Source organism: Suncus etruscus, chromosome 9 (assembly GCF_024139225.1).
Source record: "Suncus etruscus isolate mSunEtr1 chromosome 9, mSunEtr1.pri.cur, whole genome shotgun sequence".
NCBI lineage: Eukaryota > Metazoa > Chordata > Mammalia > Eulipotyphla > Soricidae > Suncus > Suncus etruscus.
Genome location: NC_064856.1, coordinates 36,176,686 through 36,204,093, shown reverse-complemented (window position 1 = coordinate 36,204,093; position 27,408 = coordinate 36,176,686). Strand labels below are relative to the sequence as shown.

General features: G+C 33.0%; 1 protein-coding gene and 1 non-coding gene across 3 annotated transcripts in view; one reads left to right on the top strand and one right to left on the bottom strand.

The window, feature by feature from the left end:
- GRM5 (glutamate metabotropic receptor 5) overlaps positions 1-27,408 on the bottom strand; it is a 483,470-nt gene that overhangs the window by 123,535 nt on the left and 332,527 nt on the right. For both annotated transcript variants that reach the window (XM_049781307.1, XM_049781308.1), the window contains exons 4-5: positions 25,342-25,577; positions 6,742-6,988 (exon numbers count right to left, since the gene is read on the bottom strand). In XM_049781307.1, coding sequence (XP_049637264.1) covers positions 6,742-6,988; positions 25,342-25,577 — 483 coding nt within the window. The remainder of the gene's footprint in view (positions 1-6,741; positions 6,989-25,341; positions 25,578-27,408) is intronic.
- LOC126019816 (U6 spliceosomal RNA) lies at positions 2,190-2,296 on the top strand. Its single transcript, XR_007499437.1, has one exon. It is a non-coding gene; the product is annotated as a U6 spliceosomal RNA (small nuclear RNA).

Below are 27,408 nucleotides of genomic sequence, written 5' to 3'. Positions count from 1 at the left end.
CGCTTGATGATCATGCTTGAATAGTTTCTTGTTCTTATTCTGTTCTAATTAATGGTACCACTTCAAAAATTATACTTTTGGTGCATGTGTAGTCTGGGTATATGGTGCCTGAGCATATGTCCCCTGTTTATTTTTTCTTGAGATGTGTGCTTTTATGCTTTAACTGTGGAATGTATATTGGGGTTATCTTTTTGGAGAATCACAACCTACTTCCTATTTTCTCCCTTCCCTTCCTCAGGACCTACAAATAAAATGTGTTTTTTACTTCAAAAATATTGTTCCTTTACTCCTCTGAAATTAATTTTTTTCCTAAGAAATTTATGAAGTGTAAAAGACACTTTCAAGATTATGGTTATATATGCTCATTTGTAAATTATAGCTGAATATTTTCAAATATATAATATTCTAGCTTTGATTTCTGAGTTTTAATTATTTGCTGATTTTTAATACTTTATCATTTTGGATAAATCTTTCTTTTCCATAGTTATTTAGCATTTAAGCATTAATTTTATACTAAAGATTTTATTTCTCAAATATTATGTGGAATTATTAATTTATCTACATCAACTTAATGTTACATGACATTAGAGAATACAAGAATCTCACACCTGTGTAATTCTAGCCTCCTTTTTTATGTCAATAAATGTTTCTTGCTAAATAATATATTGTTAAAGTTTCTGATTTAAATAGACAATATAGGCCTGAAATGTATCTTAGATGCTGGAACCTGAAATCAAACACCAGCACTGTTTTCCCTTCTCATCCTCAAAAAATATAAATAAATAAAGCCCACCCACTCAGTATTACCATAGAGGCCTTGCCATTTACCATCACATATAACCCTGAAGACCCTCATCATTGCAGTTCAAGAACCATCAGATCTATTTGGCCAAGTATCACTGGAAATGGCCCCTGACCTCTTAACATTGCTTGAAAAACTCCAAAGGAAAAAGTCAATTATGTTTATTTGGAAATTGAGTTCATATGTCCTCTGCTAAATTATGGTGTCTCAACAGCCTGTTTGCATCACAATTCCCATTGATATCTTTATATCAGGTGTCCAAAAAAACTGCGCATTAAATAGACAGTGAATATTTATGAGAGAGATGGTCTCTGTTGAGACCATTATTTGATAATAATGATGTACTATGAAAACAGACACAGAAAAAAATCTAAATAAACCTTATTTTCAAAAAAATAAACAATGATTAAAATGGATGCCCTGAGCTTAATTTTCTAGACTATGATCTATATCATTGGGATAAAGGTTCAAATTTCTTATCTATAATTCTGTGATATTTTTTGGTAATAAAACATAACATAATATGAATTAGTTAAGAAAAAGAGCTTGATTTTCATTGTTATTAAGTTGTTTATAGTTTATCTAGTATACTTAGTGTGAATTTATGTTTTCTACAAAAATATTCATGTATTAATTAAGTAATGCTCCCAAACACCCTGAGCCATTATATTACTTTATAGATTTTTGTAAATTCAAAATTTTCTGAATCAGCAGCATGAAAAATTTCATTGAAGAACTCTGTAATAACCAAAGTGACAGCAAAGTGAATAGGATGTTGTATTACACCAAGTTCAATACCCAGCACTCCAAATGATCCATCAATCCCCTCCAGGATTATCTCAGCTGAGAGCCAGAAGTAAGTTCAGAGCACAGCAGGTGTGTCCCACGAATAAAACAAAAACAAAGTAACATAACAAACAAACAAAAATAAAAAAAATATTGCTTGTGGGGCCAGAGCAGTGGTGCAAGCGGTAAGGAATCAGCCTTGCCCGTGTTAGCCTAGGAATGACTGTGGTTCGATCCCCCAGTGTCCCATATGGTCCCCCAAGTCAGGAGCGATTTCTGAGCGCATAGCCTGAGTGTCATCAGGTGTGGGCCAAAAACAAACAAACAAAAATGTTGTTTGAAAGTAGTCTAGTTTGATGTATGAGTTTAATTTTTTTTGTTTGTTTGTTTGTTTTGGGGTCACACCCGGCTGTACTCAGGGTTATTCCTGGCTCTGCACTCAGAAATCGCTTCTAGCAGGCACGGGGGACGTATAAAATGCCAGGATTCGAACCACCGTCCATCCTGGATTGGCTGCTTGCAAGGAAATGCCCTACCGCTGTGCTATCTCTCCAGTCCCTTATGTATGAGTTTACAAAAATATGTTAAGCATTAATATCTTGTGCTCCCTTCGGCAGCACATATTCTAAAATTGGAATGATACAGAGAAGATTAGTATGGCCCCTACACAAGGATGACATGCAAATTCGTGAAGCGTTCCATATTAAAAAAAAATCAAAAAAGAAGAAAAAAAGAGTTAATATCTTTCCACCAGGGCAGCTCCATAGACTCATTCTTTTCTCAAAAGAGATGTAAACTAAGCTGTGAAAAATCATTGGTATAATGGTTATGCAGCTGAAAGCTGGCAATCTCAGGAGTCGAGGGAAAGCCAAGCCCACCACCCATGCTAAAGCAACATTTGCTGTATCCATCACCCATAATCACAGCTTTGCCTAAGTTCCTCTGCATCACACCTCTAAGATTCTCAAAAGACACCACTTTAACCAAACTACAGGCTTACCTTTGTTTGATAGAAATCACCAGAGCTTTTTTGTAGCAGTGCTGACACCCTCTCCCACACCAATTTAGATACCATTATGTAGCTGAGGTCACATAATATTTGGAAACAAGTGAAATAACAGAATGATTAGCTAGCAACAAGAGCTTACTAAATATTCTTGCCAAGGTCTTAATGACCCCCAAAGATCAAATAATTTTCAAAAATTTGCTTGACATTGTACTTCTTTCTTTTTCTTTTTTAAAAATTTTCTTTCTCCTCTTCCTTTTCATTGTTTCTTTTTTCTATTCTTTTTTAAATAACTTTTCTCTCACTTATATGAAAACAAATGTATTACAATCAACTATGGCAACTGTATGATGCATGTTCTATAATTAAAGTTTAAAAAATGTTAAGATGTTCTCATTATAAGCCCACAAGTGTGTCTATTAGCGAGGAGTCTCCTTTCCAACTTTCCACTGCTGAGCTTAATCTTATTTTTATCTTAATCTTTTTACATTTTATTTAATCACCTTGAAATTACATTATTATTATTCATTACATTATTACATGTTTTCATAATACATTATTATATATATATATATATATATATATATATAATTACATTATTCATGTTTTCAGGCATACAATGTTTTGAAAGCAATCCTTTTACCAGTATCTACTTTCTTGTACTAATGCTCTTGAGTCTCAGTTTGCTTCCCATCCACCAGTCTGTCTCTATTAACAATGTTTTTTAGGGGCCGGGTGGTGGCGCTGGAGGTAAGGTGCCTGCCTTGCCTGCGCTAGCCTAGGACGGACCGCGGTTCGATCCCCCGGCGTCCCATATGGTCCCCCAAGAAGCCAGGAGCAACTTCTAAGGGCATAGCCAGGAGTAACCCCTGAGCGTCACAGGGTGTGGCCCAAAAACCAAAAAAAAACAAAAAAACAAGGTTTTTAAAATAAATTTTAGCACTGTGGTTACCATACTGTTATGAATAGGGTTTGTGCATAACTCTTTACTACCTTTCATTCCCACCTCCTCCTTCTGGTTGAACACTCCCCTCAGTCACGATTATTGTCCTCTCCCTATCCTTCCACAATCCCCCAGTTAGCATATTTATAACTGAAGAGGAGTTCTCATTGTCCTCATTAAAATTTTACTTAGAACTATGTCTATGTAAAAACAAAATTACCACACTAGCTTCCCTGTCTGCCCTTTATTTTCTATTCTTTTTCTTGTTTTCTTCTTTTAAATTTATAACTTCTAGACAGGGGCTTTGTCCCCCACCTTTTTTTTTTAACAGAACCATAGAACATGGATCATCTTGTTCTACCTCATATTTTTCTGTCTTCCTACAAACTGAGAAAATTAAAAAAGTGATGGTACCAGGGGCAAAACAGTCTCATAAGCATTGAGTGGAAATAAAAAATATGATCAGACCTAAATACCCAACCCACATTCAACAGCAATAGAATCAAGAGACCCAAACAATAATAAGCTATACACAAATGAGACCTGTTATCCTAGCAGTCCAGGGGGCTAAGGATCGAAGTATTGGATGCATACTGGGAACTATGGCGGTGGGAGATCAACACTGGTGGTGAGAACGGCCCTAGTTCACTGTCACTATGTACCTCAAATATAACTGTGAAAGACTTGTAAATCATTAGTTTCAATAAAAAATATTTAAAAATTTACTTAGTAGAGCTACACTTTATTTTACATAAATGACAGTACCAATAAATGCATTTCTCAGAACATAATGGAGTATGATTGATCCTCATTCATTAGTTGGAAGCTGTATGTAGTTAAAAGTTGAAGTCCAGGAGATTGAATTAGAACCCTGACTCTATCATTTAATCTAACATTAAAAATGGCTTGAAAAAGTCATTTAACTTTTGTATATCTTAAGCTATGAAAGTTTAACTGGAAAAGAAAATAAGAGTTTCCCCACAAAGACAATGTCAGTTAAATTATAGGTGAGTTAGTTTATTGTTAACCTCAGAATACACATTCAAAACTTATTAAAATTATTTTATAAATAACTGGATTAAAAAAAGTTGCAAAAAACTTTTCTCGATTTTGGACCATTGTAGGTGGCACTCAGAAATTACTCCTGGTATGCTTGGGGTTACAATATGGGATGCCTAGTTGGCTACATGCAAGGCAAATGCCTTAGTCACTGAGCTATTGTTCTAGTTCCCTGTAAAAAACATTTTAATGAGACTGACATATGTCATTCATTAATGAATCAGTGAATCATTCTGATGATTTATTAATGGATCAATGTAAGAGCCAACCTTACAAATATATAGGAAGTTTCTAAACAATTATTAATTCCCATAATCTCATTTAAAATTGTGAATAATGTCTTTGAGATATTATAATCTCATTTTTAATAAATTTTGTATTCAAAATATGGTTAAGCATAAATGACCTATAGTGCCTCAATTATAAAATAATTAATAGACCTGAGATTCTGAAATATCTCTATAATAGCAGGTTTGTAAGACTAACCTTAGGTATATGACATAGAAAAAATTCAGCTTAGTTACAGTCATTGGAGTCATGTGAATGTTCTAAGAAGGTACATAGAATTAAAAAAATATATAGATATGCAGATATTAGAGAAAAATTCTTAGTCTGAGCTCCAATATAGCTATTTGCTCTGCCAGTGTTAAAAACTACAACAGTGACATCCCTACATAGTGGCATAAAATGGAATTATTAAAATTCATAATAATTAAATCAAAATTTTAATTCATAAAATAATAAATATTAAAACAAATGTTAAGTTTTAATTCATCCTCAAAAAATGCTCTCCTACTGCACTAACTTTTTGTGGTAAGCTTCATATCATGTGTTGATACTTCCAGCTGTACTGATACGACCATGAAAATGATAGTGAGAGAAAGAGCAGTATAATGCTTGTTCCAAAAAAAGGCAGGGGGGAAGAGGAGGAGGGAAAGTGGGAACATTCATGGTGGGAAAGTTACACTGGTGAAGTGTGGTGTACATTTGATGATTGAAACCCAATGACAAACATTTCTGTAAATTTGGTGGTTAAATAAAGAAATTATTACACAAAAAGTTCCTCTAAAATCCCCATTTTATAGTTAATAACTAAAAATTAAAATTTCACCAATCAAAAAGTCAGCTTACCTGGCAAACATTCCACCTGAGAGAATGTTTTAAGTACTAGAAAATACCCAATCTACCTTTTGATTGCATGTCTTTGGAACTTGCTTTCATGTACAATACCCAACAAGTGAGATGGTACCAACTGCATAAGGGACAAGTCCCAGCTTACTTCAGGGATATGTAAATGAAGTATATTAAGGTTGTTGCTACAATGTGTGGAAACATGAGATAAGAATCACAAAGAAAATTTATGAGACCTTCTCTTGGCACAGTAAACTACAAACATAAACTATTGCTGAAAAGATACTAGGAATTTACAGTTGAAAGTCAAATGATGCTGTAATGATATAGGTACAGTAAAGACAATCTCTTCTATTCCTTGGAATATAATTTCAATTTCATTAGTCCTAACTGATTAAAAGTTCCATGTGTCTGGAGTCACTTAAGTATTTGGAGTATAAAATAAATGTAAATTCTGATAGATTCTAGAGTCATTAAGTAATGACTCTCCCTGTTTCTGGAATATAATTATAAGTAAGCCATATGTATCAGATTATTTGCTATAAATAGTCAAAGATGAAATTTCAGTAAAAGGTAATATTTGGTCTTGTGAAGGGAGGATTGAGAATAATAAATAAGCTATAATTAAAATTTAGTATTGGAACAGAAACCAGTAACCCCTATGTTCTATTTTTGATTATTAAATAACTATATCCAGAAGAGATCAGAGTATAGGCATAACATGAAAAACATGTACAGATAACTCAACGACCTGGCTTTTGATTATCATTAGTAATGTGAGTTTCCTGGGTCTGAAGTACAGTAAATATCAAAAACATATTTTTCACACCAGCCTCAATCATTTCTCTGGTCATGGAATACAGAACATATCCTCTCTATTTCTCTCTTTGTAATATCAAAAGTAATTTAAGAAGAGATGGAAACCTACATAACCACAAGCAAAAATAAAATAGCCATATCAAGAACAAAATATTACTGTTAAGACTATAGTTTTCAGATGTATTGTAGCATTACCTTCCTGGAGAGTCTCCATTTTCATCAAATAGGATCATATCTCCAGAAACTCCAGTAAAATTAGTTTTCATCAAGGAATCCAATAGTTTTCGTCCATCAATTGGCTTCATTGCATCACAAAGTCCTGCATAGCCAGGACAGAGGGACAGCTGCATGTTGTGAAGCCCATATGCCATGGAATAAATGGCATTGATAACAAATCCCATTTTGGAATCTTGAACGTGATGAGTTCTGAGAGTCAGAGAACCTGTTGGAAAACAAGTTAGGAATAGATTTGAAATATTCTATATTAAAGAAGTCAATTCACCAGAATCATAGTTAAAGGAACTACTATGCTATAAGTGCTATCTCCATTTTCCAATATTTCTTCTATTTCCAGATGTGTTTGCTTTTCTCAAGACCCCTGAAGAAAAACCAGAATCCTCAATATACTGAGATGTACTTTATATTTTATAAATTGATACAGAATAGCATTGTATTTCTCTTTCACAAGATTTACCAACAGAGGTATTTTCCTATTACTTGGATATGATAAATGACCTTGTTGGTTTAGAAATAATTCACAAATATACAAATTCCAAGCTTAAATCCTTATAACTTAGTGAGCCAGATTCTTCACCCTCTTGCTTTAACATACTTACATACATTAATTACATGTCATTTCTAACATCAAGGCATATGTTCTCCAAAAATTTTGACTCTTTTGGAATTCTGGAATATAGAATTTAAACCGTATTATTTTTAATTCAATAAGCACTTATTAAAGTTTGAGTACATAAAATTCTGTAGTTGATGAAGTAGAGCAAACACAATGGACCTAGATCCTGAAACCAAGAAGAAATTTTCAATAATATGACATGTAATTACAGTTCATCTTGAACACAGATGGAGTTAAAATTCATAAAAATTCAAAGGGTAGAAATGACTTTTAATGGATGCTTCAATAGGAAATTTTAATGAAAGGATTAATATGTGGCTTAGATTTTTGTGAACTTTTAATTCTTTGATTACTCTAAATTGTTGGAAAGTGGCCCACAGAAAATCACGAAAGTTGAGCATTATTATAACTGGAATGTAGTGCTGGAGGATTGTTTCAAGCATTTTTGGTTTAATATATGATATGAAGAATATAGAATTTGAGAAACTTTAAGGTTATAATGACCAGAACATGGAATAGGAAAATTGTAGTAGAAGAAAGAAAAACCACTTAAGCCATGCAACATTTCTCTGCATTGGGGAAAATGAGATAATATAATGGAGAGGTTGCTTTCCTTTCATGCATTCTTCATGTTCCCTGTATTACATATGATCCCTAGAGTACCACAAGGATTAATTCCTGAGCATTACCAGCTGCTTCCCCTTACTACCACTACCAAAAAACTATACTTGTTTATCAAAGTAGTTTTTGGATTTGTCATATCCCTGAAATAGTCATATTTATGTTTTAGAAAAAAACAATCTTGCTCTAATGTGCAAAAATATTAAGGCTGTAGAAGTATCAAGATATATTAAGAAGCAATATAGAGAGCCCTGTAATGGATATAAATGTCTCCCACTGAGAAGGTGACAGTAGTATTTAGGAGCCAAAATCTAATATCGTTATTTGTGAATAAAGAATGGAGAGGACCAAATCATAAAAGAATGTTATGAATAGCAACTTTATTAAAGAAAATTTGTCATTTAGGATAAAATAAACTGCTTCTATGGGGAATAAATGTTCACCCATCCCTGTGGTCTGGCAGAAATCAACTAAACAGCAGTACTCATGCACATGTTCTGAGAACAATACTCAAAAAATAAAGAAACACAATGCAGACTTCTTTGAATGCCTTGGGAGGCAGGCTGCAGAGCTCCAGAAGCAGGATACAAAACAGCAAGTACCAAAAAGGAAACACAATTTACATGGTTCCTACAACAGTTCTCCTAAGTAGAAGCCATAATATGAATGGAAAGCCATCTGGATAGGGTCTGATCTTTATCCACTGGAGAAAATGGTTGAAATTTTTTATGTCAGATAAGAGACAGGAGAAAGAATGTCATACACAGATAAAAAGAAGAGACAAAGTGGACACTAGAGAGAAACCTAGAATCACTTACTGTAACCATACTGTACAAATAAATGCTTATTCTATAAACACCTGGAGTACTGTCTGCTAATTCAGCATGCAAGACATAAGGACTTGGGGCTGGAGCGATAGAGTGCATGTGGCCAAACCAGGTTTGATTCCGAAGGATCCCATATGGTCCCCTGAGACTGCTAGGGGTGATTTTCTGATGCAAAGCTAGGAGTAATCCCTAAGTGCCACCAGGTAAACCCCTTCCTCCCCCAAAAGATACAGGGACTCATATAGTAAGTAGCCAGTTTCACAGAAACATCACTAACACTAATCCTACATGTATTTATATAGGGCATACCTTGCAGAACACAGGGATATTGGGGTTTTCTTCTAGCAATCATTAGCCTTGCTGTGTGCTCTTGAGAATTTGGTGTTCAACCCAGGTGCAGCCAGGTGACATCAGACACTAATGAGATGCTGGTGTTGGATATTGAATTCAGAGCCTCAAGATACACAAGGCATGTGGTCCAGGCCTTTGAATTTTATCATCTTTAATCACATCCATTTCCAAAGGCTCTAAGAACACTTCCTTCATGAATTATGATAACACATGCCATAATTAATCTTGCATTTTAAGCTCTCAGTTTCTTCCTCTCAGTTTTTGTCTCTCTTGCTTGCTATCACACTCTCTCACTCTCTCTGTCACTATGTACACCCTATTGTAGAAACTGAGCATATTAAGGAAAGTTTCAAATATCTAATCCACATGCCAGTTTGTTTCCTACCTTCCTTCAGCTAAATTACAAAGTACAGAAGGAGTTACAAACTTGATTAAATGTATTTCTAAGAAATTTACTGGTTTAAAAAATGTTCTAGCAGGGGTCTTTAAATTATAGCTTATAGGCCAACATGTGGCCAGCAGAGGACATTTATCCAGTCTGCCGGAGGTTTTTTTTTGCCACTACTGCCTGTTCTGCTTAGCTGTCAACTTGTCCCAGAACCTCAGTGTACATGTTCAGAATGTGTCTGCATTCTTTGACTTCCTCCCCCTCTCTGCCTCTTCTCTTAACATTACTTGATCATCATTTTAAATACAGTTTGTGTTCTCATTTTGTCTGAGGTACAATGAACTGGCCATCGGTTTAAAAGGTTTAAGGACACCTGTTCTAGATATGCTTGGGTACAGAATTTTAGTCTATACATATACCCAACTCAGAGTCCCAAATTTCTCTTAGAGTTCATCATTAGATATCTTCTGTAGATCTTAAAGAAGTGGTAATTTTAGTCTCATTTTTAAGTTTTTCCTCATACAAAAGTAATAGGAAAGCCTTATTATTATTTTTTTTTTGGCCATATCCAGTGACACTCAGGGATTACTCCTGGCTATGCATGAGCTCAGAAATCGCTCCTGGCTTGGGAGACCATATGGGACAGCGGGGATTCAACCAGGTCTGTCCTGGGTCAGCCGTTGTAAGGCAAAGGCCCTACTGCTATGCGATTGCTACAGCACCGGAAAGCCTATTTTAAGTTCCTATTCTTTAAAAAAAAACAAGTAAGGTACCAAAATTTACAATACAGCTGATCACAGTTTTCATAGATACACCATTTAAATACCATACCCATCACTAGAGAGCCCACTTCTCTAGATCTATGTCCTAACAACTGCATCCAATTCCTTCTTCTCATGCCTCATACAAATTATGTTAGATAGAGAATCATACATTATTCTAGTACTGTGAGTTAGACAAGTTCTTTAATTAAGTTACATAAATTAAAATCAGATTCAGTCTAATTCTAAATTAAATAGAGACCTTTATTTACAAGAGTATTTTTAACATTAAATATTTTAGAAAAGTTTTGGTGGGCACAAATATTAGAACTAGATAGGTGCTTTATGGTCATTGATAAACTACAATGTGCATTATAATAACTATTAGCATTATTTTTGTTTGGGGGCTCTATCCAAAGGTGCTCATGACTTATTCCTGGCTCTGCCATTAGAGATCAATCCTTGTGAGGCTACAATAATTGAAACCTGATGGACTGCATGCAAAGCAAGCACCCTACCTGCTATAATATCTCTTCTGCTGCATTTTTGTTTTGGGTTTTTTTAACCTATAATTTTTGTGTGGTCAAGACTGAAACAAAAACAAGCTGAAGGTCTTGCCTGTTGTAATGCTCAACAGAGCCTGTAGGCAATTATCTCTCAGGTTTTGTTCCTAATGCTTCTCTTGTTTAAAGTAGGAAATAACTGGCATAAAGGCTAAATTTGAGTCTTATTCAATTTGTAAATCAAATCACAGTGCTTAAAGCATTATTACTATTTACTGATTCTAACTGGAGACAACAATGAAATTCGCATTTAATACTTTTCAAACCTATTTTTGTTTATATTACTGATGTGAATCAGCACTTTATTCATAATTTGTAGATAAAAATTGAGGTACATACAGATAAATTAGACATTTCAATGTCATAGAGTAAGAACTGGAAGTAGACTAGAAGTTAGGAACTGGATATTTTTATAGTCTATTATTATAATAGGTAATAAATCATATCTGAGAAATATTACTATATTAACTTTGAAAAATATTCTAGTGAAATAATATAGTTAGGAGGAAAACACTCTAACATGATTATATCTTTTCTGAAAGGTGGTTTTCTCTTCCTCAGGTAATATTTCCTAGCACTGCTCAGGATTTGGGTCCAAGAAAGTATAGAGGAAAGAGTTTATAAATTAGAAGAAGAAAAAGCGTATTTGTGATCAGTCTGATGAGTGAGTTCTTTTTATTAGATATCTAAATAACGCTAATTTAGTAGAGGAGTGTTAGGATATTTTAACTTTGGTAATTATTATAGTATTATAATTAAGTAATCCAAATGATAAAAAAATTTTTAAAAATACAGAATAAAATTAACATAAGTTTATCTTTTGGTAACTAGTCATCTACATGCAAAAAATCCAGTTCTGTTTTTAACACCAGACAAAAACTCAAATCAAAATGGCTGAAAGATCGTAGAACTGAAACCATATGTGCATAAAGGAAAACATAGGCAAACTCTTCATGGCATTCAAACTAATGGCATCTTTAAGGATGAAACACTACTGACCAAGAAAATGGAAGCATAGATAAGCAAGTGAGATTACATTAAAGTGAAGATATTCTGTGCCTCAAAGAAAATGGTGACCAGGATAGACTGTCAAGAGACTGGGAGAAACTATTCACCCACTTCATATCTGATAAGGGGTTAATGTCTAAAATATATAGAGCACTAGTAGACTTTCCAAGAAAAAAAAACATGTAACCATCAAAATTGGGGAAAAGAAATAAAAAAAAATTCATCAAAGAAGAAACACGGATAGCCAAAAACAAATGAAAAAATATTCTACATCACTCATCATCAGAGAGATGGAAATCAAAACTATAATATGTTACACTTTGCACCACAAAAACAGGCACATATCAAGAACAAGAACTACCAACACTAGTTCAGCTGCAGAGAGAAAGGAACTCTCATTCATTGCTGGTAGGAAGGTTTACTGCTCCAGACTTTAATATGGACATTCCTAGACAAATCTAGAAATTGAGCTTCCAGCAATACCATTCTAAGTAATATATCCTAGAGACATAAAAACACAATGAAGAAAAGGCATCATGTCCTATATTCATTGCAGTACTGTTTACAATATCCAGAGTATGGAAACAAAACAACTGTCTGAGAATAGATAATTGAATAAAGAAACTGTAGTATATCTACATAATGGAATACTATGCAGCTGTTAGAAAAAATAAAGTAGTGACATTTGATTATACATGGATGTATCTGGAAAGTATTATTCTGAGCAAAATGAGTCAGAGAGATATATAGATATAGAACAATGGCACTCATTTGTAAAATATAAAATTAAGATAGTATGGTAGTAATACTTAATGACAATTGAGAAGAGAGCCATGAGGACTAGTTAATGGCAGGAAGCTGGCCAGTAATAACATAATATCACATTTAGGACAAAAGACACCACTATGACAAGGAGAGTTGAAAATGATCACTCTGGACAAGAACTATGAAAAAAAACGATAAAATGATATGCATGATATAACTCCAGTAACAATATGGTAAACTACAGAGTCTAAAATAAAGAAGGAATAGTGTATATGAGAGAGAGAGAAAGAGAAGAAAAATGTTTGCTATCAAGGCAGATCATGAGGAGGGAAGGGGGAAGATAAGAGAGCCTGGGAAGAAAACTGGGGACATTGGTGGTACAAAATGTGCACTGGTGAAGGGATGGGTATTAGACATTGTATGAATAAAATGCAAGCATGAATAACTTTGTAAATATATCTCATGGTGATTCACTAAAGTTTTTATTTTAAAATATTTATCCTATATTGATATTATGGAAGTTGGGCAAGTTTATGTCTTGCATGTTCAAGACCCTGGGCTCTATGCTCAGAATCACATACATGCATTATATATGTAGATTTATATTTTATCTAGCTATCCTCTTCAACTATGTGATACATGGCTTATAAATAAATTGTTAAAATGTCGGATTTTTTGATGGCCCTGCCTCACCACCCTTCTATGATTTTCTTTGGGGAACACTAATCTGACCAAACTTCAGGTATTTTAGTATTTAAGCTGATATTCCACAGCTTACTGGAGCTAGTGCAGGCACTCTCGCCTGAGATCCTCCTTCTTTCAGGAGGTCTGGCAGCTGAGAATACACTCACAAAAGCAGAAGTATCAGTAATAGTGATTTGAATTTCTGGACAACTTCCTTTGTTTGTTGTTGTCAGGAAAACACCAATTTAACTGAATGGACAGCAGACAAGAGCTTACTAAATATTTTGCTACTCTATTAATGACTTCATTTGAGATATCTAATTTCAAAAATGTGCTTGCTACCCTACTGTTTTTCTTTATAAATTTTCTTTTTTCTGTTCTTTTTCTTTATATTGTTTAAATAGCTTTGTTGTCATTTATCTCTAAACAAATGTACTATGGTCTTTTTCTTTCCATGTATGGAGAAAAATATGATATTATTTACACATCCCTATGTAATTTTTAGTCATGAATTTGATCCTAGTATTCCAGAGTTGAGAATTAGCTACAGGATTTAATAAACATAATATTAAAACTAACTATTCAATGAAGCACATGTGTGATAAACACAACATTGGACAGTCTTTCAAAATGGCCCAGAACATGATATTCAGACCATAAATTACAGGTAGAATTCTCAGTTTAAAACTAACCAGAATTTTTCCTCTCTTAAGATATTAAAAATACTTTAGCATCACATTTGAATGTTTATAATCATGAGATGAAGCCAGGAGTCAAGAGACTGTGAAATCCTGGATAGCAATAAACTTTCCACCATTTTTATCAGAACTTATGTCTCTTGTTTTAACTCATTACTCTGTTTTGTTTAAGACAGGTCTTCTTAAATGCCTTATTGGAAATCAGAATTATATCCAATTTTATTTTTATAGAATTTTTAGTCCTAGAAATTCTGATTCATTAGCTTTTTAGTAAGTAATTAATAATTCAAACTTTAAGTTATTTGTTATATTCATGAAGCCACTACATATAAGATATAGTTATACTTATGATACTAATATGAGAGATATGATATTGCTACTCTAAAAACATTGTGAAAGGTTCTAGCTTAGTTATATTTATGGGGACCATAAGTTTACGTTTATCAAGTAAATTTTATATCCTGAATGCACAACATAGTGGTTCATTTTATCTAGATTCCTCTTCTTATTCACTAAACACTGGCAAAGAGGATTTGTTAATTAGTTGGCAAGTTACTGCACTAAAGAACTGGACTTAATTCAGCAATATTTACTTTGTTCAAGGATTTGGAGTTTTATTTCTTGGGGGCAGGCCCAACATAGTTGAGATTTGTGCCAACTCAAATAACCAGGTACTGTCAGTTTAAATTTGCTTCAAAGAGGCCTATAGAGAATAAAGGGAGCCAGAAGGATGGCTGTTCTTCAAACTGAACTCTTGGTTTAAAACACTTAATATTTCATCTCAATTTTACTACTGTTTAATTACATCAGGTGGTTTTAAAAGGACTAGGAGAATTGAAATCTTCAATTTTATGATTACAATCGAATTTTACGGAGCTCAAAACAAGCCATTTAAGTCTTCAGAGATTCAGAAATTTGAAGCTTAATAGTTGCTAAGAAAAGGAAATAAGACTTTTATAGTAATTCAAAATTATAAAAGGTATGAGAGACCTGAGACTTTAGGGGGAAAATAGTCTAGTTTAGATGGTGCAAAATTAAAACCTTCATATTGAATATTCCATTTAGATAAGTTTTGTTTGATCCACATGCTATTTTATGAAAACTTTTACAAAATAATTCATATTTTATGTTCACTTAAGAAAACCAAAAGTGAAATAAAATTTGATTACTCATCCTCACAGAACAACTTTCAAGCTGCTTCTAGTTCTGACTATCCTTCCTTTGTCTCAAGAATATCTAAGATTGGGATCTTCTAAACTAATTGTTTCTAGCATATTTAAAGTTTAGGATAACAAAGCAAAGAGAGTATTATGATTAGCATTGTAGTTTTAGCAATCTGAAAGGCCGCCTATAAAAACCAAACTATTGGGGAGAAAACTAGTTTACACACACAAAATAGGAAACTAGTTCTATATATCATATATCAATGTCTCACAGAGTGAGTGGAATAAATTTATAAAATGGCATAGATTAGCTGGATGAATCAGGAAAGAAAAATCACCCATGAGCTGCCTCAGGAACATAGCTAAACTCTAGGAAAAATATGGATTCAGAGTAAAAAGATGGAAAATAATCATTCAAGTCAATGGGAAAAATATTCTAGAATGTCCATACTTAGGTTATGTAGCATGAAGTATCAAAAAAATAAAGACAATACTTAGTGGTAGACACTACTTAGTAGTTAAGGGAACAATAAATCATAAAATATCATTATCAACATTTCTGCAACAAATACGGCCTTGAAAAGTTAAATAAAACTTACAGTAACAAACAAAAAGAAATATGTTATGAAAACACAATAGTAGTGGAAGACTTCAATACTCCACTATTACCACTAAACAGACAAACCATATGAAATATCAGTAATGGACAAAATCCCTAACTGAGGATCTAAAAAAAATAAGATTGTTGAATATACACAGGCCTCTTCATCTCCTAAAACAAAAATACACACTATTTATTTTCTAGGAAACATGAAAAGTTCTTGAAGAGAAGTCTCATTTGAAGGCATAATAAAAAGATATATAACTTGCAAACATATAAATTTTACAAAATAAGAATATGAAAGTGCCATGTAAATAAACTACAGAAAGAATATGGAGAAAATTTCCAACACATGAAAGCTAAGCAAAGCATAGAAAACAACAACTGAATGAAACTACTGACAATAAAAATACAAGTTGTCAGAATCCATGGAATACAGCAAAAGCTGTAATACAGGGTAAATTCATAGCCAAGCAAAGTTACATTAAGAAAGGAGAAAGTCATGAAAAAAAAAAAAAAGTGGTAACCATGAAAAAAAAAAAAAAAAAAGAAAGGAGAAAGGGGCTGGAGAGACAGCACAGCGGTAAGGTGTTTGCTTTGCATGGAGAAGGACAATGTTTCGAATCCCAGCATCTTTTTTTTTTTTTTTTTTAATTTTTTTTTTAAACTTTTTTTTTTGGTTTTTGGGCCACACCCGGCAGTGCTCAGGGGTTACTCCTGGCTGTCTGCTCAGAAATAGCTCCTGGCAGGCACGGGGGACCATATGGGACACCGGGATTCGAACCAACCACCTTTGGTCCTAGATCGGCTGCTTGCAAGGCAAACGCCACTGTGCTATCTCTCCGGGCCCGAATCCCAGCATCTTATATCGTCTCCCAAGCCTGCCAGATGTGACCCAAACCCCCCCACCCAAAAAGAAAGAAGGGAGAAAAAGTCCAAATTAACCTAAATACACATAGAAGTCTGGAGAAAATACAGAAAACAAATCCACAGTTTAGTAAATAGGGAAATACTAAAAAAAGGGAGCAGAAATTAACATAGAAAACAAGACAGTAATTTGTCAAATCAATATACCAGAAGTTAGTTCTTGAAAGAATGAAAAACATAGATAAAGCTTTACCTAAAGTCTTAAGGAAAAAAAAAAGAAAATTTTCAAATAAATAGGACCACAGATGAAAAGTTAGAAATTTCAACAAATCCTTCAGTAACTAAAAATATATTTACTACAATGAACAACATTATGTTTTTAAACTGGAGAACCAAGAAGAAATGGGTAGATTCTTAGTGTCATGTAATCATCTAAACCTGAGCAAGAAAGAAATAGAAAGTCAAGGCAATCACAAGTAAGTTCACTGCAATAGTAATTAATCTCCCAAGAAAAATCTTGGTCCATTTGATTTCACTGGTGATTTTTATCAAACCATAAGAAATATTTAATGCCATTATTCCTTAAGTTTTTCTGGAACATCAAAGATATAAGAATCTTTCTTTACAACTTCTATGAAGCTAATATTACATTAATACTCAAAGAAGACAGAGACATTTCTAGAAATAAAATTTCAGGAAAAACTCCCTGATGGACATTGGGAAAAAATTCTTAACAAAATCAAAGCTAACTAAATCCAATGCAGTATTATTTTCAAATTATTTTTTTAAAACCTCATAAAGAAACACACACAAAGAAATTCACCTATATTTTTATGGAAGGGAATTTTATTATGTGTCCGACATATTTGATAGTGGATAATTTCATTAGGGGTGATATGTAGAAATAATAGAGAAAGTATAAGAAACAGTAAATGAGGGAAAAAGGCAATGTGAATTAAATATCTTTGATATTTTCTCTCTTCTACACACACAATGCATACACAAATACATACACACACCTGCAACTATCATTGAAACAATGATACATGATGTTTTCTCAAACTTAATCACAGTAAATGATATATATTCTTTTAGTGTTCATTAATTTTACTTTGGTGTATAGATTATTTAATGGAATGGAATAATATAATATTTACAATTTTTATCTGCTGTATTTCTTTCAAAATTCATCACTTACTATATATGTAAATAGTGTAAGATTCAGTATTCATTTGTAAAGATATAAGGCAAAATATCAACCTAAATGTCTTATATATAGACATTCATGTTATTTATAGTTTTAACCAATATAAACAAAATTTTGTAAGCATTAAGTAGCATATATTCTGACAGGCATATATTTAAATCCACTTTAGATAAATACCTACATTAGATATGAGGTAATAAACTAAGCAAATATTTGGTTTAACTTATACAGAGGTTTTCCAAAGATGTAAGTTATAATTTATGAATTATAAATGTATGTGTAAATTATATATTTTATTTAAAATTTTATTCAAATGTATGAAGATTCAAGTTGCACCACATACTTATAGTCACTTCAATATTTTTATTTTAATTTTCTTGTATAGGTTGTATAATGCTATGGTACACATTGATTTCTATTATGTGTACAAATGTAAAATGTTTCTAGACTAGAATATAAAGAAAAACATCTGTATTTTATTAACGGTGACTGGATTTTTCCTGTTTATTACTCATGTCTAATTGTTCTATTAAGACTATCACTATATGCTTTGTAAATTTTTCTTTTAAAACATTTTTTGGGGCCGAAGAGATCACACAGTGGTAGAGTATTTGCCTTGCAAGCAGTGGACCCAGGACCAACAGTGGTTCGAATCCCGGCATCCTATATGGTCCCTGGTCCTGCTGGGAGCGATTTCTGAGCTCAGAGCCAGGAGTAACCCCTGGCAACTGCCGGGTGTTTCCCAAAAAACAATAAAAACAAACAAGCCAACAAGCAAAACTATGTCTATTAAGTAATTGAATGAGTTTTTATTTTAGTAAATATGTCTATTTAGTCTGTAATCTTTATCCCTTTTTCATTTGGGGTGCCACACTTGGTGGTGCCATGAATTTTCTCCTGACTCAATATTCATGAAAACTACTAAAACAAGACATTACATATATTTCTTTTTTTTCCTTTTTTTGTTTTGTTTTGTTTTGTTTTGTTTTTGGGCCACACCCGGGGACGCTCAGGGGTAACTCCTGGCTATGTGCTCAGAAATCACTCCTGGCTTGGGGGACCATATGGGACACCTGGGGATTGAACCGAAGTCAGTCCTAGGTTAGCCGCTTGCAAGGCTAATGCCCTACTGCTGCGCCACTGCTACCCCCCCCTACATATATATTTTTACTTACATCATTTATGCTATTACATATTCATCTACAATAAATTCTGTATATCAGTTTTCCTTTTATCACATTTAACCCTTTTACTCATTGAGGTATGTGTGTGCATGGAACACACATGTTTAAATTTATTTACATGCATATTTTAAAAGTGGCCTATAAACTTGCTTCTTTTTTTTTCCTCTGTATTATTTCCCTGTCAACTGTCTTCATGATTCTTATAATTACTTTATAAAAGTCTAGTAGTCATAGGTATGCTGATGGCTATTGTTCTTAATTAAGATTGCTGTTACATGAATTTGTTATTGTTGTATTATTGTTATTGTTACTTACCAGTAGTCTAATCATAAATTCAAGACACTAAGTAAAACTTTATTAGGTAATCACTAGAATTTTAAAGTCTAAAGAAAAATGAATTATACTTGGAAAATTGTACTCTATTATCAATTGGTTTGCCATTAACATTATGCTATTACAAGTCACATTGATTTTTACATCAAGATTTTAAAAATCACATTTCTAAAATTAATTTATCTTTACTAATTTATCTGTACTATTTTTTCTGTACTTGGCTTGATGTTTCTTTCAAACTTTCTATTTAGCTAGAACTTTCCTCTGCCCAGTTATCTATGTATAATGCTAATTCTAATTCTAGACCTGAACATCTTAAACTGTCTATTCACAGCTTCTTTTTTTTTTTTTAATAAAATCTTTATTTAAGCACCATGATTACAAGCATAATTGTAGTTGGGTTTCAGTCATAAACATAATACTCCCTTCATCAGTGCAACATTCTATGTCTATCTCTCTCCCTCTGACTTATTTCATTTAGCATAATAAAAGTACAACTTCTTTTGATCTAAGAAATGCAACATAGATAGTGTGCCAGAAATAACTCTTTTTCATTAGAGTTGACTTTGAATTAAATTTTTGGCTGTACATTCAAAATATTTTACTGTTGTCAAATTTTTAAGACACCAGAAATATAGAAACATATGGTTAGCACCCACTGTTTAAGAAACCAGGTTATTGGGGCCAAGCAATAGCAAAGTGGTAGGGTGTTTGCCTTGCATGTGTTAACCCGGGATGGACATGGGTTTGAACCCTGGCATCCCAGATGGTCTCCCAAGTCAGGAGCGATGTCTGAGTGTATAGCCAGGAGTAACCCCTCCTGAGCCTCACCGGGTATGGTCCAAAAACCAAAAAGAAAATAAAAGAAGATAAAAGAAAAGAATAGAACAGAAAAGAAAAGGAAAGAAAAGAAATCAGATTATATCAAAGTGCTCACATCCCTTATATGTTTCTTTTACTGTGGCCTTAACCCTGCACTCTCCCACCTATGTTTGGTACTTGGTTTTATATCTCTATACTCATAGTTTGTCATTGTTAAATACTATCTATTCTCTTGTTTTGGCTTTGCCACAGTGATTGATATTGTCTAATATTTGTACTTCTTTAAACTTTTTTTCACCTAACATGATATTTTCCAATTCTATCCATGTAGCATAAACTTTATAATTTCATTTTTTCTTAAAGATGTATAGTATTCTGTTTGTAAATAAATATATTACATATACATTTAGCTGTGTTTGTGTATTAATCCTAGTTCTGCTTTTACAGATTACTCAGAAAATTGCTCAGGATCATATGTAGTGTCAGGGATTGAACCTAAGTCAGCTGCATTTAAGATAAGTGCCTTACCGCTGTTCTAGTTCTCTATCCCAATACCACAATTGTTGATCCATAGTTAGAAATTTAGATTGTTTTCATATTCTGGCTATTTTATCAAGTACTTCAGTGAATGTATATTTGCATGTATCCTTTCAAATTAATGGTTTGTTCTTTGGGGACGGATGCTAAGAAGTGTTATCACATTGATGAAGTGAGGTAATTTTTAATACCATAAAATTTAGCGTTATTATAACTACATAAATTGTAACAAATAAAATATTTCTAAAAAGATTTAATTAAATTTCGCAAGGGATTACTATTCGAAATATATAAACCTAAACATCTCAACAACTCAAAATCATGGAAACCAATAAAAACAATGAACACTTCACTTAGAATATATAGTCAATGAGTACATAAAAACGATTTACCATTATTATTAATGGGAAAATAAACATTTAAAACCACATATAAAATATTACCTTACACCTTGGAAAATGATCTATATCAAAAATAGTTCACTAAAGAATAGTTCACTAAAGTGTTGGCAAATTTTTGGAGAAATGAAATTTTGTACACTGATACAATCTTATACAAACTGATGTGGCTTATTGTCCTGGCCCGCAGGACAGGTTATTTGCGGGTGTAGAGGGGTCCCAGCCTGAAAAGAGAATGGGGGGAAAGAAGGAAACCAAGCAACAAGAGGCTTGTCAAGCTTCCGTTAATTGAATATCAAAAGACTCCTTTTAAGCACGTTTTTACAGGGGGTGGAGCGAAGGCAGGATGGAACAGCCTGTGTTAAAGACAATCTCTACAGGGAGCATCCTGTGGGTAATCTTTACATGCTATCTTTACACAGGAACCGTCCCACTCTAAGCTAGTGAAGCTTCAAAGATGTCTCAATCTTCCTGGAATGTGTGACTGATAGGATACTGTGGTATTTCTTTGAGCTTTGGGCTAGTTAATAGCTAATGCCTTAGGTTCCGTATTCAGGCCACACAGACTAGCTTGTCCTGCCGAATTCCATATTATGGTTTAGTCTCTGGCAGCTTATGAGAAAAACAATATGAAGATTCCTTATAAACTAAAATTTGGAAATAGCATATGATCATAAAGTACTACTCCCAGTTATTTTTATAAAGAACATAAAAACTCTAATTGGAAAGACTAGGTATATAACTGTGTTCATAAGAACTTTATTTGCAATAGGTAAAACATATAATCAATCCAAGTGTCCATCATCAGATCACTGGATAAAGAAGCTGTGGTAAACTCAATAAAACATTACTCTTAAAAATGGGAAAAAAACTGTCTTTGGGGGAAAATGGATTAATACTGATTATTATGCTAAGTAAACAAAGAAAGTTTGAAAGGCAATTAATTACCAGATGCTTTTATTCAAAAATAGAATATGAATAATTAAAGCAGGTGAACTGGAAATAAACAAATCAAGCTTTGAATGTAGATGAAACTATTGTCATTATGAGAGGCAGAGAAAAGGAGGGGTTAGAGGGTTATTTTTGATTTGATGACCCTAAAGCATTAGTGGTATAATTGGTGTATAATAAAGACATGTGAATATGAATAATTTGAAAAAACATACTATTTATTGTTAATTATAAATCAATAAAATATATGATGAAATAAGAATACTTTATATAAATTACTCTCAGAACTTTCATATTGCATTTTATCTCTTTGTTGTTATGTGAAGCCAATAAGGAAAACCTAGGCAGAATCTTCCATGACCCAGAAATCAAGAGTCTTTTGTTTGTTTGTTTTTGTTTTTGGGTCACACCCGGCAGCGCTCAAGTATTACTCCTGGTACCCTCAGAAATCTCTCCTGGCAGGCTCATATGGGATGCTGGGATTAGAACCACGGTCCTGCATGCATGGCAAATGCTTTACCTCCATGCTACCTCTCCAGCCCTAGAAATAGTCTTTATGTAATGTCAAAGGTATATATCAATTTGGAAAAGCTTTTCATGGCAAAGGTTACAGAACCAAAACTACACAAATGTGACTTTTCCAAGAGAAACCAACAGAAAAGATATTTTCATGGAAAGTAATTTTATATCTAAGATATATATAGAAAAATGCCATAAAAACAGTTTACTAGAAGAAACATTTCAGATTTTAAAAAATGCCATGGGAAATAAGTATTTTTTTTACAAAAACAAAACCAAAAAATAAGGTAGAGGTCTTTTTGAAAAAGCTTTCTGTGATTATGATTAGGTTTTATCACAAATTTTTCAAGTAATATACTGGATGTCCTACACTGTGGCTAATAAAATAGTATACAGTCATAAATCATGATAATGAGATAAATATGTTTTCATGTCAATTGAAAAGAAGTCTGTGTCACCAAAGGACAAAAGGCAAAATAATGGAAGAACTTATCTACACAATTGAATTGGGTGAGGGGAATGTTTGGAGGAAGGAGTTAAGTTAAGGTACTTCATAGAGGAAGAGTTTAAAGTGGAGATGGATGTAACATTGGAATTATGTACATGAAAAACCACTATAATAGCATTTTAAACTACAGAATTTCAATAGAAATAAAAAGGTATTTTTTTAAATAGAGGTTGAGATATACCCAGTGGCCTTCAGGGTTACTCCTGGCTCTGCACTCAGAAATTTGCTCCTGGCAGGCTAGGAGAAACTATATAGGATGCAGGGCACTGAATTCAAGTCTGTCCCAGGTTGGCCACATGCAAGGCAAATTCCCTATCACTTCGGCCTCAAAAGTTTAAAATTTTAAAGTACATGTTTTATAATTCAGATAGTTAGATAGGCTAAAAAGAAAATAAAAAAAATTGGAATATTTGAAAAGTGGTGTTAAGCTAAAAATATTGAACTTTACTTCTATCCATATACCAGTGTCAATGACTCAACTAAATACCTAAAGCTTCATTTAATCATTAGGGGGCTTGGAAATAGAGTTTATTATATATTCACTGAGTAGCATAAAATAAATAGTTGTGGTAAAACTTTTTTTTTCTTCAGATAGGTTGGAGCAACATTAAAAAGCCAAATTTTGAAGGGCATTATATTTTATTATTACCTTTGGAAAATGAATAATGACATTAAAACAATTTAAAGGAAGTGCCTGAAATAAAGGGAAATTAAAGGAAGATATTTATGTGAACAAGAGGAAATGTAACAATGCAAAATGGAATAGTTAGAGAGGTAATGAAACATCTGAGGGAGTCATATTCTAGAAGCCAGAAAAATAATGTTTTTGCAGAGGTCTAAAATGTCATATGCGACAAATTGAGAAAAATGATGTAACAGCCACAGAGCAAACACCCCCAACCCTTTAGCAAATAAATATACCTACCCACACAAATACCATTACACACCTAGCTGTTAGAGAGGTTGGGAAATAACTTGAGTTTGATTATACACCTTTGTAACATAATCTACTAAAGATGAAAAAAAAAATGCAACCTGTATGAGATCCAAAATACATGCATTGATGTTAATCACAACATTATTTGTAAGAGCCAAAAACTGGAAATGACTTATTCTTCAGAATAATATGAGTACAACTTACAGTGTTGATAAAAAATATACTAGATATAAAGCAATAACAAATAAAAATTTTAATGTATGACATTTCAAAATGATAAAACTTAAGCCATAATATAACTTATTATGATATTTTCAGAAAAACAAAAGATGTAATTAAACATTTGATGTTTTGTAAAATACCAACTATGCTTCATTTCAGACAAATGAAGGCAACAACATCTTTTACTGCTATGCAAATGAATATGAAGTTTCTGTTACAGATATGGGATTCAATTTCAACAAGACCCATACTAATTTATTTATTTTAATAAAAAATTAAATTTTTCTGTCATTGATGTATATTCATATAAATATGTAATTATTGAAACCAAAACTCCTCTTCTTTATGCAACAAATATACCAAACCCTTTGTCAAACCGTACACCCAAGACTTTATTGGTAATTTTTGTTTGCATGTCTATTGGCCATACCAGAAACAAAATCTCCTGAGAAAGATCCCAATTCTTTTCCAAGTTGATATACTTACACTCAATATAATATTTGAATAATTAGTAATATTTATAAAAGCACAATGTATGAGTCACTCTTCTAAATCAATGTCCTCCAGAACATGAAGAAAACTTTTCATGCTCTGTGATTTATCAATGATGATAGGAATTGACTTTATCCTTCAACATTCACTTATTCAACCCACAGAAATAAAACATCCTTATCTGCCTACTACTGAGAGTTGATAAAGATGATTGAAATAAACAGAATGTAGTTCTTGTCTTAAAGAGTGTCAAGAATAGTTCCACTCTAGTGTGAAATTAATTATATTTCAGCACAGTGCAAATTTCTTGAGTTATATATAGATAATCAATTTCTCTGAATCAAGTATATGTATGTTCAGATATATTTTTTTCAAAAAGAATAAAATCTTTATATCACTGGAGATAAAAATACCAACTATTGTTTACATTAGTCTTCCTCTGGAGCAATTTCCTTTTTCTACACATGGTGTAGTTTACTTAAACTGAAGTAGGTCTTAGCATTATCAGTCATAATTAAACAATTGATCTGCTTACTATTGCAAGTCTTGTTGTATTTGCTGTTTTCCTGGGCAAACCCTTCCAGCCGGCATTGAAAGCGATGTTGCCAAAATTCTTGAAACCAAGGATTTCGAAGGTTTGTTTCTGGCCGGAGTTTCAGATAATAATCATCAAACCACTTGACATCAGGCGATTGGAGCTTGATTGTGATGCCACCAACAGCTTCTTGCTGATATCCATCTGTCACATCATACCTGTCAGCCCAGCCGTCACTGTGAAAAAAATAAGTCCCCCACTCAGCTTAGAATAAAGGTCTTCTGAACAAAGGATTATTTTTATTTTCCTTTTGAAAAGTTTATTTAGTTAATATTTATTCATATCATTGTGTAACCTAGTTTATACATATGTGATTACACTGAGAAAACAGTTTATCAAATAAAAAGTAAAAAAAAAAAACTGATGGAAATGTTGAGTTCAAGAGTGCTAGAAGACACCAACGTCACTTACCTTGACTTTAGAGTAAGCCTAATTCCTCATAGGATCTTACTTATTGTTAAATACAGTAAGTACATGGAAGCCTACTGATATGCTGCCAGGTTATTTATGGAATGTTTAGTTTCTAGGTCATGTTGATTTTATGAGATGTTTTTCATTGATAATGTGAAAATAATATTAAAATTATTTCTTAAATATGCCCGGCATTAATTAAACTATCCCAGGACATTTTTGTTTATATTTTTATAAATTGAAGAAAGAAAAATGTAATTGATTATGGTAATTCTTTTATATGTTGTCTTATGAGAGTTTTTAAAATCACCTCGTTGAAAATTGATATTTTTTCACATTTCACCAATATGTTAAAAAGGTACATGTGAAGTCACGATTTATATTGGATTGGTTGATAGCACTTAACAGTGGCTCGTTCAATGTGGCAAGGGAACACCATATTCTTCAATGTCACAATCTTATATATACTCACTCAAATAGATCTAGGAATTTTTATTAATTTGAAATAAGAGAATTCACATTATGATAACATGAGATAGTATAATAAAGTAATAAAAAAAAGTCCTAACTTATTTGGAAAATACATGGGGAAATGACAGCCATGAAAAACATGAAATGTGGAAATTTTTCAAGGCAGTATAAAAATTGACTTTCCCCATGCCTGCTCCTTTTGAAATAGAAAGTTTGTTGTATATATAACAAATACAAATCATCTTTCAGTATAAATGAAATCAATAGAAACTTTATTAAAGTCAAAAAATTAGCAAAGAAAAAGGAAATGATTTGGAGAACATGAGTAGAGGAACAGGATATATTTTCCTGAATTAACACCTCGAAAGTGTTGAGATACTGGGTAAGTGAAGAGTAGAAATTGAAGAAAATATGAGTGATTTTGATTAGCAGTCTTTTTTTTTTTTTTTTTTTTTTGTCACAACCGACGGTGCTCTGGGGTTACTCCCGGCTCTGTATTCTGAAATTGCTCCCAGTAGGCACAGGGGACCATATGAGATGCCGGGATTCAAACCACCATCAGTCCTGGATAGGCTGCATGCAAGGCAAACACCCTCCCACTGTGCTATCTCTCCAGCCCTGTTTTTTAAATTCATTTTATACTTCTATTTGTCAGAATGTCAAGTTCTTTTTTTTTTTTTTTTTTTTTTGGTTTTTGGGCCACACCCAGCATTGCTCAGGGGTTACTCCTGGCTGTCTGCTCAGAAATAGCTCCTGGCAGGCACAGGGGACCATATGGGACACCGGGATTTGAACCAACCACCTTTGGTCCTGGATCGGCTGCTTGCAAGGCAAACACCGCTGTGCTATCTCTCCGGGCCCTCAAGTTCTTTTTAATATTCCTCTTCAATGCATTTTTGTTCTTTTCAGGCAGACGGAACACTAATTTAGTAATTTGCTTTTAAAATTTGTGCTGAGAAGATATTACCTAAATCATTAAAATACATACAATAACACACTTTTTCTTACAGCATGCTCTGCCATATCAGCTTTGAATAAAGAGTTCCAGGGCCATCTATTATTCATTAAGCTATCATAGAGGCTTGAGATAACAAGTTATTTCCTAAGATATAGTGGGTGGAGGGT